This window comes from Moschus berezovskii, chromosome 20, assembly GCF_049115385.1.
Source record: "Moschus berezovskii isolate FMDL1 chromosome 20, NW_MosBer_1.0, whole genome shotgun sequence".
Classification (NCBI taxonomy): Eukaryota; Metazoa; Chordata; class Mammalia; order Artiodactyla; family Moschidae; genus Moschus; species Moschus berezovskii.
In genome coordinates, this window is record NC_142479.1 from 35,432,079 (window position 1) to 35,446,851 (window position 14,773).

Sequence of the window (14,773 nt, forward strand, 5' to 3'; positions counted from 1 at the left end):
GAGCAATGTGTGCATGAACGTTAAGGTGGACCGCTCCAAGCAACAAGAAGTCAATCCTTCTTCCAGGGGAAAAGTGAGAACAAACAGATGCTATTCTATTACCACCTCTTACGTAGCCTAGAAAAATTATTCTGGCTAACCAGTTCAGAAACATTTTTCTTCTGCATATAGCAGCAAGCACAGAGGACAACGAGAATTTTGTGGATCATAAAATTACAGAAGAATGTTCATGGTCAAGCACATGCAAAGTAGACAAAATAGGATAATGAACTGTATCACCCAGCTTCAAAACTCATCAATATTCCAGTGCTCATCTGAAAGTCAAGATAGGACCCTTTACTCAAATGATCTCTGAGTTTTACACATCAAAAGCCTGCAATCCCAAATGGCAATTTCTACATCCACAGGAGCCCTAGGAGACAGCTACTCTAGGAAAACAGCAGTGATAAAAGAAAATAGACTTCAATTTCAATTCTTCAGGAATGTCCAACAGAAAAATCATACCCACAAGGTGTTTGTATTTGAATTTTTTAATTGCTAAAAGATGCATTTCCAACTCATTTACATTTGCTGATTAAGAAGTTGCACAGATTCAGAGAGAAAGGTTTTATGGACACCACAGACAGTCTTCCAGGACTGTGCCTGGTTTACAACCACTCTCCATTGTGATGTAAGCATTTGGGGCAAACTTCAGGGAAACAAGGCAGTACAGATTTAGTTGATTTATGACCTACTAAAACCCACCATATACTGGATTTCAGCAAAGCTAAAGGAAGGTCTCAACTTACTGGTACTGTTACGTCATCATAAAAACTCCAAGCCAAAGCCCATCTCATTGTCCGACCCTGGCAGAATTCAGTATAGGTGACTTTAGGAACCTGAAACCAAAAAACACAGCATCGAATCATTCCATTAGTTCTACTAATATGTTTCTGGCTGCTGTCTCATTTTAAATTATAGGTTGGTCTTTCTTTTTATCAGTTAACAAACACTACCATCCAAAAACAGCTATGCCCCACTGCCTGATAACAAATGAGTAAATCGTTGTTGTTGCTCAGTCGCCCAGTCATGTCCGACTCTTTGTGACCCCATGGACTGCAGCACGCCAGGCCCCCCGTCCCTCACCATCTCCTGGAGTTTTCCCAAGTTCATGTTCATTGCATCAGTGATGCCATCCAGCCATCTCAACAAAGTTGTAGGCTTTTTTCCTCACATGAAACATGACAGACAATTGATAGTTCTGGCTTCGAGGTTAGATATACGAAATACTCAAAACGCAGCCCTTCAGAGAACTACTGGTAAAATGATTCAAACGTTCTTTTGTTTTCTTTTTTTAGGAAAGAGAGCCTCCAAAGCCTGGCTAGACACAGCTATGTAGTCTCCATCTTAAGGCCTTAAAAAAAAAAAAGGCCTTATTTTAATGATTTGCAAAAAGTCTCTATTAGCCCCCAAATTATATCATTAAAAAAATTAAACAAGCAATGGACAAGCAAAAATAAACAAACAAAAAACACATTTAGGGTTTTTTGGTATACAGGAAAATTCTATACTTCAAGTACCATCAAAAGTGGACACACTGGAATAGTAATGACAAAGCCTTACCCCTTGTATGCGAAGTTCTTCCTTCAGAGGAGCCAGGCTGCATTTCTTTCCCAGCATACAGCTATACCATCTAGGGAGAAAAAAAAAAGCCAAGTCAAACACTGCTTATGTGGTTACATTTTTACACCAAGCATTACTCAAGCCAACAAGATGAGAAGAGTAGCAAACAAATACTGAGTTAAGTTACAAGTGATAAAAACAAGAACTGCATATAATGTATTTAGACAGAGAATAAATCTAGAGAAGGAAGACATGCCCATAGCAAACTAAACAAAAAGTCACTTAGTTTCTCCAATTATTTTAGGGCTATATGTATGTAGAAAGAGAGAGGGGTCTCACTATAATGCTCAGAATGAAGGCCATTCAGCTCTGGGACAGAAATTAGTTAATAAATAACAAAAACAAGGACACATACCCCCCTACAACATAGTAAGATTAACTGTAAAATCTAGCATGACCTGTACTTTGAGATATGCACTCACCTGCAAATAACTTAAGAATATATATTGCACTAAAGTTTCAACAGAACATGAAATCAGTTTTCTCTACAGCAAATACAAACCCAGGAGAGGAAGTATGAAGATGAAGTGAACTGGTTAAAACATAAAAGAACAGACTTTATCTCTTCTGATTATTCTAAAAATTTTGCAAAGTATAAAATTTATACGGAACTTCTGCTTCAGGCTATGACGGATTAATTAGTAAGAAAACTGCCAAAAGGAAACTGGACAAAATATATGAAACCATTTTTCAGAACTGAACAACTGCAGTGAAGACCTATGATCTTAGAGAGAAAAATAAGGTGAGCCCCACAACTGCCAGAGCTTACTGCCTGGAGGAAGTTTCCAAGCTGCAATGCAGGGAATGGAAACTAAAATAGAACCCAAAAATCCTGCTGAATTGTTGAGACAGACTGGAGCTCAGAGAGGCTGAGACAGTAAGAATTTGAAGAGCAAAAGAGAAGAGAAGGAGCTGCACAGGGAGAGAATTCTAGACGTCTGCAGAGGAGTTCCCTGGAATATTCTGCAGAATAATCATCTGTGTGTGGGGGGTGGAGGCTGGGGAAAGAATTCTCAGAAAACAGTAAGCTGAACAACTCTTGGATTCCAGACAGTGAGGACTTAGTTTTGTGGTTAGACAGCTAGTTTGTGGTTCTACTAGCTACAGCAGAAAGCCCTTGTTTAAAAAAAGTGGCAAGTAGCAGAATCCTAAAAAGGATGCTGCTTTTAAGGGGGTGAGAGGCTGTTCTCTATCTGCAGTAATAAAACTTACAAAAACAAGAACTGAAAAAGGATCCAACTGATCACAAGTAATATAAGTAAGCAGCAAAACAAAGTCCAAAACTCATTAAAGGAATACACTGAAACAGAGCACCCACACACATCAGATACACAATGTCCAGTATTTAGTAAAAAACTACCAGATATTAAAGAAGCAGGAAAATGACTCACAACCAGGATTTAAAAATCAATCATTAGAACAGACGAAGCAATAAAAGATGATGGAATTAGTAGATGAGAACATCAAAACAGCTATTAGAAATATGTCCCATAACAAAACATAGATATGATGAGGCAAAGAGGGAAGATATAAAAACTAACCAAACGGAACCACAGACATGAAAATTACAATATCTCAAATAAAAAATTCACTGGACTGGATTAACAGCATATTAGACTCTGCAAAAGAAAAGATGTATAAACTTGAAGACATAGCAAAAAAAAAAAAAAAAAGAAATCTGAAATACAGCACAGAGGGGGGAAAAAAGAAAAAGATGAAAAAAATAACATAGCGCCAGTGACCAATGGGACAGTATCAAGCTGTACACATAATCTGAGTTTCAGAAGAGAGGCAAAAGGGGGACAAAAAGTATTTGAAAAAAAAGATCAACATTTGTCCCAAACTGATAAAAACTAGAAACATATATAAGTTCAATGAACTTCACACATTAGAAACATAAAATAAAACCATATTATATATTTAAAATACATAACCAACAAGGACCCACTGTATAGCACAAAGACCTTTGCTCAATACTCTGTAACAACCTAAATGGGAAAAGAATTTAAGAATAGATATGTATAATCGAATCTCTTTGCTGCACACATGAAACTAACACAACACTGTTATTCAACTATAAAATACAAAATAAAAATCTAACCAAACCAAACCACACTAAGGCACGTCATAATCAAAGTACCAAAAATCAGAGACAAAAAGGAAATCTTAAAATCAGGGAGAGGGCAGAGACACGTTTTGTTCAAAAGAAGAAAGATAAACATAAATATTTAATATCATCCTCCATCAGAAATAATGCAGAAGACAGAACAGCATCTTTAAAGGACAGAGAGGAGGAACTCCCTGGTGGTCCAGTGGTTAGGACTCCACGCTCTTACTGCCAAGGGCCCAAGGTTCAATCCTTGGTTGGGGAACTAAAATCCCATATGTGTAAGTAAGTGTTACTCGCTCAGTCGTGCCTGACTCTGCGACCCCATGGACTGAAGCCCACCAGGCTCCTCTGTCCATGAGATTTTCTAGGCAAGGATACTGGAGAGGGTTGCCATTTCCTTCTCCAGGGGCTCTTCCCAACCCAGGGATCGAACCTCGGTCTCCTGCACTGCAGGCATATTCTTTACCGACTGAGCTACAAGGGAAGTGCTTAAAATCCCATAAGCCATGTGTAAGAAGCAGGAAGTCACCACTTTGTCTTAACAAGAGCCAAACAAACTAAAAATCAACTCTTCTTAAATCCATGACAGAAGTACTCATTAGGCCTCTAGAACTGGAGACAGGCAGACAAGTACAAAGAGTCACAACTTACTAAAGCAGAAACCCCCCGGCAGACATCTCCACGGGAACAACCAGTGTTGAGGTAAAGAAACCTGCACTGAAGCTGACAACTTGCCAGAGACTCAGAGTCTGAGAAATAAAAACTCCAGGGGACCCACTCATCAGGGACCCCGTGCCTTTGTAAATATTATCTGGGAGTTTGACCAGCTTCTTACAGTGAGTAAAAAACTCCCTTATGCTTCTGGCTGGGGGAGAGGAAAAGGAACCATTTTGAATTAGACTAGGGCATCCTGTTCTTAAAAAAGTCTGCCCCCAGGAGAAACTAATTAGCCAGAGCCTGACCTCTTGGGGTTTTATCAGAGCGTGACTGACCCAGAGGAGGGATATCATCCAACTCCAGCATACTCTAGGCATCCTTTCCCACCAAAGCAGGGGAAAAAACTGAGAAGCATGTGTGTGGATCACAACCCAGAGGTATGGGGTCACTGAAAGGCTAAAACCTACTCAGAGGACTACAGAATGCTTCACCTCCTCCACACCTTACCATTATTAAAGACCTAAAAGAGCAGTTCCTTTCACCAAGTACATCAGGTCTTTCTATTTTAATTATAAGACACACTAAAAGGCAAAAAAAAAAACAAAAAACCAACCCAACAGTCTGAGAGGCAGAGAAACCATCAGAACCAGAATGGCAAGGATACTGGGTGTTAGCAAACTAGGAATATAATAACTATGATTAAGATGCTAAGGGCCTAATGGATAAAGCAGACAGCATGCAAGAACAGATGTGTAACGTAAGCAGAGAGAAGGAGATTCTAAGAACCGGAGAAAAATGAAAGAGATCAAAAACGCTGTAATGGAAAGGAACAACACCTTTGATGGGCTGATTAGTAGATTAGAGACAGCTGAGGAAAGACTTTAGTCTGGGGATACCTCAACAGAAACTGCCAAAAGTGAAAAACAGAGAAAAAAAAAAACAACCAGAATATAATATTCAGGAACTGTGGGACAACTACAAAAGATGTAAAATCTGTGTAATGGAGATCTAGAAGGAAAAGAAAGAGAAAAGAACAGAAGAAATATCTGAAACAATAATGACTGAGAATTTCCCCAAATTAATTCGGTTAGATACTGAACCACAGATCCAGAAAGCTAACAGAACATTGAGCAGAAAAAAATATTCAGAAACTGCACCTAGGTGTATGACTTTTAATAAAATCAAAGATTAAAAAAAAAATCCTCAAAGAAGTCAGAAAAAGATGCACCTTGCCTATAAATAAGAATTACATCCAACTTGTGTTAAGAAACTATGCAAGCAAGAAGAGAGAGAAGTGAAATACTTATTTTAGACACAGCTGACTCCAGAGCAAGGCAAGTTATCAGGAATAAAGAGGGGCATTATTCTAAGCTAAAATGGGGACAGTCCTCCAAGAAGACATAACAATCCTTAATGTGTTTGTACTTAACAGAGCATCAAGCTACATGAGGCAAAAACTGATAGAGCTGCAAGAAGAAATAGATGAATCTTCTTTTAGAGATGGAAATTTCAATAACCCTCTATCAGAACAGACAGATCTGGCTAGCAAAAATAAGACAAGACATAGTTGAACTCAACAACACCATCAATCAATTGGATATAACTGACATATATAAACTATTCATCTTCTCAAGATCACACAGAATACTCACCAAGACAGACTGCTCTGAGCCATAAAATACATCTTAACTAAGTTTAAAGGAATAAAAATCACACAACATCTGCTCTTAGTCCACAAGGGTATTAAAGTTGAACTCAGTAACAGAAAGAGAGCTAGAAAATTCCCAAGTACTTGGAGATTAAACAACACATTTCTATATAACACATGGGTCAAAGAAGCTATCTCAAGAGAAATTAAACAGCATTTTGAACTAAATGAAAACGAAAATACAATTTGTTAAAGTTTGTGTAGTGAAAGCAGTGCTTAGAGGGAAATTTATAGCACTGAATGAATACATTAGAAAAGAAAAATCTAAAATCAATCATCTAAGTTTCTACCTCAGGAAGCTAAAAGAGTAAATTAAATCCAAAGCAAACAGAAGAAATAATAAAAATTGAAATCAGGAAATCAATAGAGAAAAATCAATTATGTCAAAAGTTGGTTCTTTAAAAAGATCAATAAATTCAATAAGCCTCGAGCCAGGCTAAGGAGAAAAGGAAAAACAAAAAGAGAGGACACAGATTCCTAATATCAGAAATGAAAAGATGCAAAGATAATCTTTTCAACAGCGGTGCTGGAACTGGACATCATACGCAAAAAAAAAAAACCCCCAAAACCCAAAACTATACACAAACCTTGTATCATTTACAAAAAATAACTCAAAATGGATCACAGACCCAAATGTAAAACATAAAACCTAGAAGACAATACAGGAGAAAATCTAGATGACCTTGGATTTAGCAGTAACAATGATTTAGATACCAACACCAAAGGGAGGAGCCATGAAAGAAATAACTGACAATCTGGACTTCATTAAACTTTGTGAAAGATATGTCAAGAGCATGAAAAGACAAGCCACACACCTATCTGTTATCTGAAACATACAAAGAACACTTATAAATCAACAATATGAAAACAACCAATATGATTTTAAAATGAGCCAAAGACCCTAACAAGATACCCATCAAAGAAGAAATACAGATGACAAACGGGCATTTGAAAAGACGGTCCATATCATATGTCATCAAGGAAACAGGAAACTAACGAGATACCCCTACACAGCTATCAGAATGGCAAAAATCCAGAACACTGACAACACCAAATGCTGGTGAGTATGCAGGGCAACAGAAACTCTCATTCTGTCAGTTCAAAGACAAAAAAGGTCAAGCCACTTTGGGAGTCTTCCAAATATACTCTTACCATGTGATCCAGCAATCGTGCTCCTTGGTATTTACTCAAAAAAGCTGAAAACTTATGTCCACACAAAGATATGCACACAGATGTCTACAGCAGCTTTGTTCATAACTGTCTAAACTTGGAAGCAATCAAGATGCCCTTCAACAGGTGAATGGATAAATAAACTGTGGTATGTTTGGACAATGTGATATCATTCGGCACTAAAAAGAAATGAGCTAATTAGCCATGAAAAGACATGGAGAAAACATATATACATAACTAAGTTAAAGAAGCCAACCTGAAAATGCTACATAGTATACGATTCCAACGATGTGGCATTCTGAAAAAGGCAAAACTATAGAGATGGTAAAAGATCAGTAGTTGGGAGGGATGGTGAATAGGTAGAGCAGAGAGGATTTTTTAAGGCAGTAGAAATATTATGTATAATGATGGATAAATGTAAATATACATGTGTCCAAACTCACAGAATATACAACACCGAGGATAAATCTGAATGTAAATGATGGACTCTGGGTGATAACGAAGTGTCGAAGTAGGCTCATCAATTTTAACAAATGTCACACTCTGGTGAGGGATACTGACTGTGGGGGAGGTATAGGGACAGAAGTAAATGGGCACTCTCTGTAAATTCCGCTCAATTTTGCTGTACCTTAAACTACTCTAAGAAATAATCTATGTACACCTGAAATTAACACAACATTATAAATCAACTAGAATCCAGTAAAAAAAAAAAAAAGTCTAACCCAAAAGAGAGAGAGACAGGAATGACCAACAAGCACATGCAAAGATACCCCACGTCACTGGTCATCAGGAAAATGCAACTTAAAACTAGAACGAGGTATCACTATAAAACCAATAGAATGGATAAATTTTAAAGTAATGGCAACATCAAATGGAGTCAGCTGGAACTCTCATACATGGCTGGTGAGAATGGGAAACAGAACAGCCACTTGAGAACAGCCTGGCAACCTGACTCAGGAATCCTATTCCCAGGTAGTTACTCAAGATAGAGGAAAACTTAAATCCACACAGACTTGTTTGCAAATGTTCATAGCAGTGTTATCCATACTAGCCAAAACCTGAAAAGGGTCCAAATGTCCATCAACTGGTGAGTGGATTAACCAATTCCGGTAGATTCACACAATGACATGCTAAGCAATACAAAGGGAGACACTATGGATACAATGCACGTTACATGAAAGCCTGTTTTGCATTGGGTCATTTACAGTAATGAGGAAACAGCCTCAGAAAAAAAGTTTATTGTACTAACAAACCCTAGAGACCAGCAGAAATTGCCGTGCAGGGTCACATGGGGAAGACACTAGGGTGGTCAGGAAGCAGACAACAGGAGTGAGGGGAGCACTTAGGCCACGGCCTCTATTGGGGTTTCCTCAGGACGGGCAAGGCAAGGGGTACAGTTTAGGATCAGCTAGTGTGAATAACCTCCAAGGGCTCTGGGCTGTGAAGGGGTCCCCAGGCACCTGGCATCTGCCCCGGGGATGATCAGGCAAAGGAAAATGGCTTCCTGGGCTGAGGGGGCAGATAGAGTAGGGATCTATCTGCCCTGCAGATCCAAGGCTCACTCAGGCTGGGTCCTTTGCTGTATCTAAGAATCAGTGAGCCCAGGGAGGGGCAATCTCTCCTACCGAGAGCAGTCAAAACCTCACAATACATAGAATATTAAAAATATTTACAATACAAAGCTAGACACAAAAATCCATTTATTCAAAAGTCTAGAACAGGCAAAACTACTGTGATAGAAAAACCAGTGATCACTAGAGGTTGGGTAGGGTAGGAAGAGACTGCAAAGGGCCACTAGGGAACTTTTTCATGGTGATGGAAATGTTTTATATCTTGACTGTGGTGGTGGCGATGTATACATTTGTCAAGATGCATCAAAGCATACACTTGAATTGGAGAAAGTAACCATACATGAGTCTGAGTGAACTCCAGGAGTTGGTGATGGACAGGGAGGCCTGGCATGCTGTGATTCATGGGGTCGCAAAGAGTCGGACACGACTGAGCGACTGAACTGAACTGAACCATATGCAAGTTATACCTCAATAAAGCTTATTTAAATAAACAAACTTAAATACTATCTACCTTGTATCTTCAAACATAAAGACTAGTAAACAATGCAGTAATGCTTTGCGTATTTCTTGCTTTATAACATAACTTAAGTTACACTAGCAATACATAATCTGTATCCTCCTTTTTTAACCAAGCACCATAATTACTCCTGTGTCATTTGAAGTTCATCCAACTGCACATTATTTTTAAAGAGAAATTTCAGACTAGGGGATACACATTCAACATTTACTTGTTTATATGCAAAGCAGCTACTGCTGCTGCTGCTGCTAAGTCGCTTCAGTCGTGTCCGACTCTGTGTGACCCCATAGATGGCAGCCCACCAGGCTCCCCCGTCCCTGGGATTCTCCATTCAAGAACACTGGAGCGGGTTGCCATTTCCTTCTCCAATGCATGAAGGTGAAAAGTGAAAGTGAAGTCACTCAGTTGTGTCCGACTCTTAGCGACCCCATGGACTGTAGCCTACCAGGCTCCTCTATCTATGGGATTTTCCAGGCAAGAGTACTGGAGTGGGTTGCCACTGCCTTCTCTGAAAGTAGCTATGATGAAGGTGAATTTTATAGTCACTGAAACAAGTGGATTTAAGAGCCTCTAAAATCACATGCCAGGTTAAAACTATAAATTGTCTTTTTATTTTTTTTTGCCATTTTTATAAGTTGAAAATGGTTGAAGATTGGCAATTTCATATGGTTCACCCTAATACATTATGTAATATGAATGAAAATCTTAATTATAAATGCATGACAAATACTATTATACTGCTTTAGAAGTAGTGTGCATTAACCAGTACTTTGTTTTTATTGTTTATGAGTTCAACAACAGGTAACAATCCTTATTTTTATATCATTAATCCTTTTCCATATTTGAAAACACAAATAAATAATTGTTCTACTTAAACTACTTTAAACAAATCTGGGTAAATTTACTTAGAGCTAATCTATTTCATTTGGCAGCTTTATAAGGTTTCGAAGAAAAAAAATATGGTCCCTTTAAGAAGGCAGTGTATAAATGGAGAAATCATTAAGCAGGAATTAAAAGCCTTCGGTAAGTTAGGAGTAAGACGGAGAAATTTAAAGCAATTCGTGCTTACACAGTAACAATATAAAGTAAGTTGATTAACACCTTTCCTTTAAAATTAGCATTCCTGAACAGATTAAAATTTTTTTTCATTGACATATAGTTGATTTACAATGTCTTAATTTCTGCTGTATAGCAAAGTGACTCAGTTATATACATATATACATTCTTTCTTATATTCTTTTTCATTGTGGTTTATCCCAGGATATTGAATATAGTTTCCTGTGCTATAGAGTGGTATTTTGTTGTTTATCCGCTCTGTAATAGTTGGCATCTACTATCCCCAAACTCCCACCCATCCCTCCTCCACCCTCCTCCCCCATGACAACCACCATCCTGTTCTCTATGTCTGTAAGTCTGTTTCTGTTTCGTAAATAGGTTCATCCGTGCCATATTTTAGATTTCACATATAAGTGATATCACATGGTATTTGTCTTTCTGACTTACTTCACTTAGTTGAAGTACTCTCTAGTTGCATCCATGTCCTTAAGACATAAGATGAGAATCACCAGAAGCCAAGAAAAATTCAACAGAGACAAAAGAAAGATGTTACAAACCTCCTCAGGTGATGAAAAGAAGTGAGTATTTAGACAATTAAGGCTCATAAAACTTCCCTGGTGGCTCAGATGGTAAAGAATCTGCCTGCCAATGAAGGAGACACAGGAGATGCAGGTTCAATCCCTGGGTTGGGAAGATCCCTGGAGAAGGGAATGGCAACCCACTCCAGTATTCTTGCCTGGAGAATTCCATAGACAGAGGAACCCGGCAGGCTATAATCTTTGGGGTCACAAAGAGTCAGACATGACTGAGCAACTAAAAAACTTGACAAGGCTTGTAATATGTCATTGGTACTTAATATAGGCTTGGCAGAGTTCCTATTTCTTTTAACCCTTACTGTAACTTAAATGGGGTTCTCAAGGCAAGAATACTGACGTGGTTTGCCATTCCCTTCTCCAGCGGACCACGCTTTGTCAGAACTCTCTGTTATGAATACACTATGAATACAAGAATACACAAAAGAACTATACAAAAAAGATCCTAATGACCCACCCAGATAACCATGATGGTGTAATCACTCACCTAGAACCAGACATCCTGGAATGCGAAGTCAAGTGGGCCTTAGGAAGCATCACCATGAACAAAGCTAGTGGAGGTGATGGAATTCCAGTTGAGCTATTTCAAATCCTAAAAGATGACACTGTGAAAGTGCTGCACTCAATATGCCAGCAAATTTGGAAAACTCAACAGTGGCCACAGGACTGGAAAAGGTCACTGTTCATTCTAATCCCAAAGACAGGCAATGCTAAAGAATGCTCAAACTACCGCACAATTGCACTCATCTTATACGCTAGCAAAGTAATGCTCAAAATTCTCCAAGCAAGGCTTCAGCAATACGTGAACCGTGAACTTCCAGATGTTCAAGCTGGATTTAGAAATGGCAAAGGAACCAGAGATCAAATTGCCAACATCCACTAGATCATAGAAAAAGCAAGAGAGTTCCAGAAAAACATCTACTTCTGCTTTCTTGACTACACCAAAGCTTTTGACTGTGTGGATCACAACAAACTGTGGAAAAAATCTGAAAGAGATGGGAATACCAGACCACCTGACCTGCCTCTTGAGAAATCCGTATGCATGTCAAGAGCAACAGTTAGAGCTGGACATGGAACAACGGACTGGTTCCAAATAGGGAAAGGAGTACAGCAAGGCTGTGTACTGTCACCTCGTTTATTTAACTTATATGCAGAGTACATCATGCGAAATGCCAGGCTGGATGAAGCACAAGCTGGAATCAAGGTTGCTGGGAGAAATATCAATAACTTCAGATACGCAGATGACACCACCCTTATGGCAGAAAGCGAAGAACTGAAGAGCCTCTTGATGAAAGTGAAAGAGAAGAGTAAAAAAGTTGGCTTAAAACTCAACATTCAAAAAACAAAGATCAAGGCATCTGGTCCCATCACTAGATGGCAAATACACAGGGAAACAATGGAAACAATGACAGATTTTATTTTCTTGGGCTCCAAAGTCAATGCAGATGGTAACTGCAACCATGAAATTAAAAGATGCTTGCTCCTTGGAAGAAAAGCTATGACCAACCTAGACAGCATATTAAACAGCAGAGACATTACTTTGCCAACAAAGGTCTGTCTAGTCAAAGCTATGGTTTTTCCAGTAGCCATGTATGGATTTGAGAGTTGGACTATAAAGAAAGCTGAGCGCCGAAGAATTGATGCTTTTGAACTGTGGTGTTGGAGAAGACTTCCTGAGAGTCCCTTGGACAGCAAGGAGATCCAACCAGTCCATCCTAAAGGAGATCAGTCCTGGGTGTTCATTGGAAGGACTGATGTTGAAGTTGAAACTCCGATACTTTGGCCACCTGATACGAAGAACCGACTCATTAGAAAAGACCCTGTGCTGGGAAAGATTGAAGGCAGGAGGAAAAGAGGACAAGAGAGAATGAGATGGTTGGATGGCATCATTGACTCAATGGACATGAGTTTGAGCAAGCTCCGGGAGTTGGCAATAGACAGGGAAGCCTGGCATGCTGCAGTCAATGGGGTCACAAAGAGTCAGACACAACTGTAACCTAAATACTGTATCATGAATCTTTTCTGTTTTCCTTTCAGGATGCATGGTGTGGTATGAGGAACATCCCCAACCAGGGATTGAACCTGCACCCCCTGCAGTGAGTGGAAGCGTGATGTCTTAACCACTGGCCTGCCAGAAAGTCCCTTAGCTTCACTTAAAAAAATATATATATATATTTGGCTGTGTCAAGTCTTAGTTGCAGCACACAGGATCTTTAGTTGTGGCATGCAAACTCTTCCTTAGCTTCACTTTTTTAAAAAATGTCTGCCCGTTAGATCCTAACTACTCTCAACAGGCATCTTGTGACAACTAATCAAAATGTAAGTAGGAAAAAAAAAAGGAAAAGGATGATCTAGTTGCCCAAGAGACTTTGAACCCATTATACTATTTTAATGATGAAAGTAGCACTCCACTCATTACAGCATTTAGTAATTCTTTTGGGACAGCAGGTTTCAAGAAAAATTATTTTGAAATTATTTCAAATGTACAGGAACTGCAAGATTAGTGCAAATAATTCCAGCATACTGTTCACCCTGATTCACTGCACTTTCCCCCATTTGCTTGCTTTGTGTGTTTTTTCTAAACCATTTGAGGGTTAGCTACAGACATCACCATGCCCCTAACCTTAAATATTTTGGCATGTACATTTTAAAAACAAGGACATTCTCTCTTATAATGACAGAACAACGATCAAATTGCGAAAATTTAACACTCATACAGTACTATTATCTGGACAATGGTCCATACTCAACTTTCACCAACTATGCCAATAACGTCCTTCATGTCAATTTCCCCCCTGCTGTAAGATCCAATCTAGGATCATGCACTCATTTACGTGTCAAGTCTCTTTAGTCTCTTTCAATCTGGAACAGTTCTGCAGTCTTTTTTTTTTACTTTCATGACCTTAATATTTTTGAAAAATTGTCTTACAAAATCTCTCAAGTTTGGTATGTCTGAAATTTCCTTAGTCAGATTCAGGTTAAACATTTTGGGCCGGAAGAACACAGAGATGCCGTGTGTCCCTCTAGGCAACTTGCATCACAAGATGATCATCTGGTCAAGGTGGTACCCCTCAATCTCTCCACTATAAAGTTACTATATATTTCTTTGTAATTGAGAAATGCTTTGTGATTAGGGAAATACTTTGAAACTATGAAAAATACCCTCTCTACAAATTCTCCATTGTTGACTCCTCCACGAATCAATTACTATAATGACTGCAAAATGGTGATTTTTCTAACTTGATTATTCTTTCTACATTTATTAGTTGGCATTCTAATGTAATAAAGAGCTTTTGCTTTATCCCTTATGTACTTGTTTACCTTATTCAATGTGTTACAATCCATTATCGTCATTATTCACCCTATTGCACTATATTGTCCCATATTTTGCTTGAGCTGTCTCCATGTTCTTTTAACATTTAATACCATAAAAGGCATTATCCCAACAAGGAAAATGAAACGGTTTACCCTTTTATAAAGGCAAGTGTGTAGAAAGTTTGCAGTAGAACCAGTCTATCAGCTGGAAAATTAACTAAAAGCTCAGTTATGAAATTTACAGTTGTTCCTTGAAACTACCACTTATAGCACCTTGTAACTATACTAGTATCTAGTTTTTAAAACCAGAAAAGGAGGCTGGCTCCACATTAGAATAAAGTAGCAAAGTACTTTTAATGTTTCCTTTCAACATAGCAGAACCACAGCAGTTAAATCTGCTGGATTGCTAAAAAG

At 38.6% G+C, this 14,773-nt stretch overlaps 1 protein-coding gene across 3 annotated transcripts in view; it reads right to left on the reverse strand.

Moving 5' to 3' along the window:
- METTL16 (methyltransferase 16, RNA N6-adenosine) overlaps positions 1-14,773 on the reverse strand; it is a 73,181-nt gene that overhangs the window by 21,017 nt on the left and 37,391 nt on the right. For all 3 annotated transcript variants that reach the window (XM_055403539.2, XM_055403558.2, XM_055403531.2), the window contains 2 exons: positions 1,603-1,672; positions 789-878 (listed from right to left, as the gene is read on the reverse strand). In XM_055403539.2, coding sequence (XP_055259514.1) covers positions 789-878; positions 1,603-1,672 — 160 coding nt within the window. The remainder of the gene's footprint in view (positions 1-788; positions 879-1,602; positions 1,673-14,773) is intronic.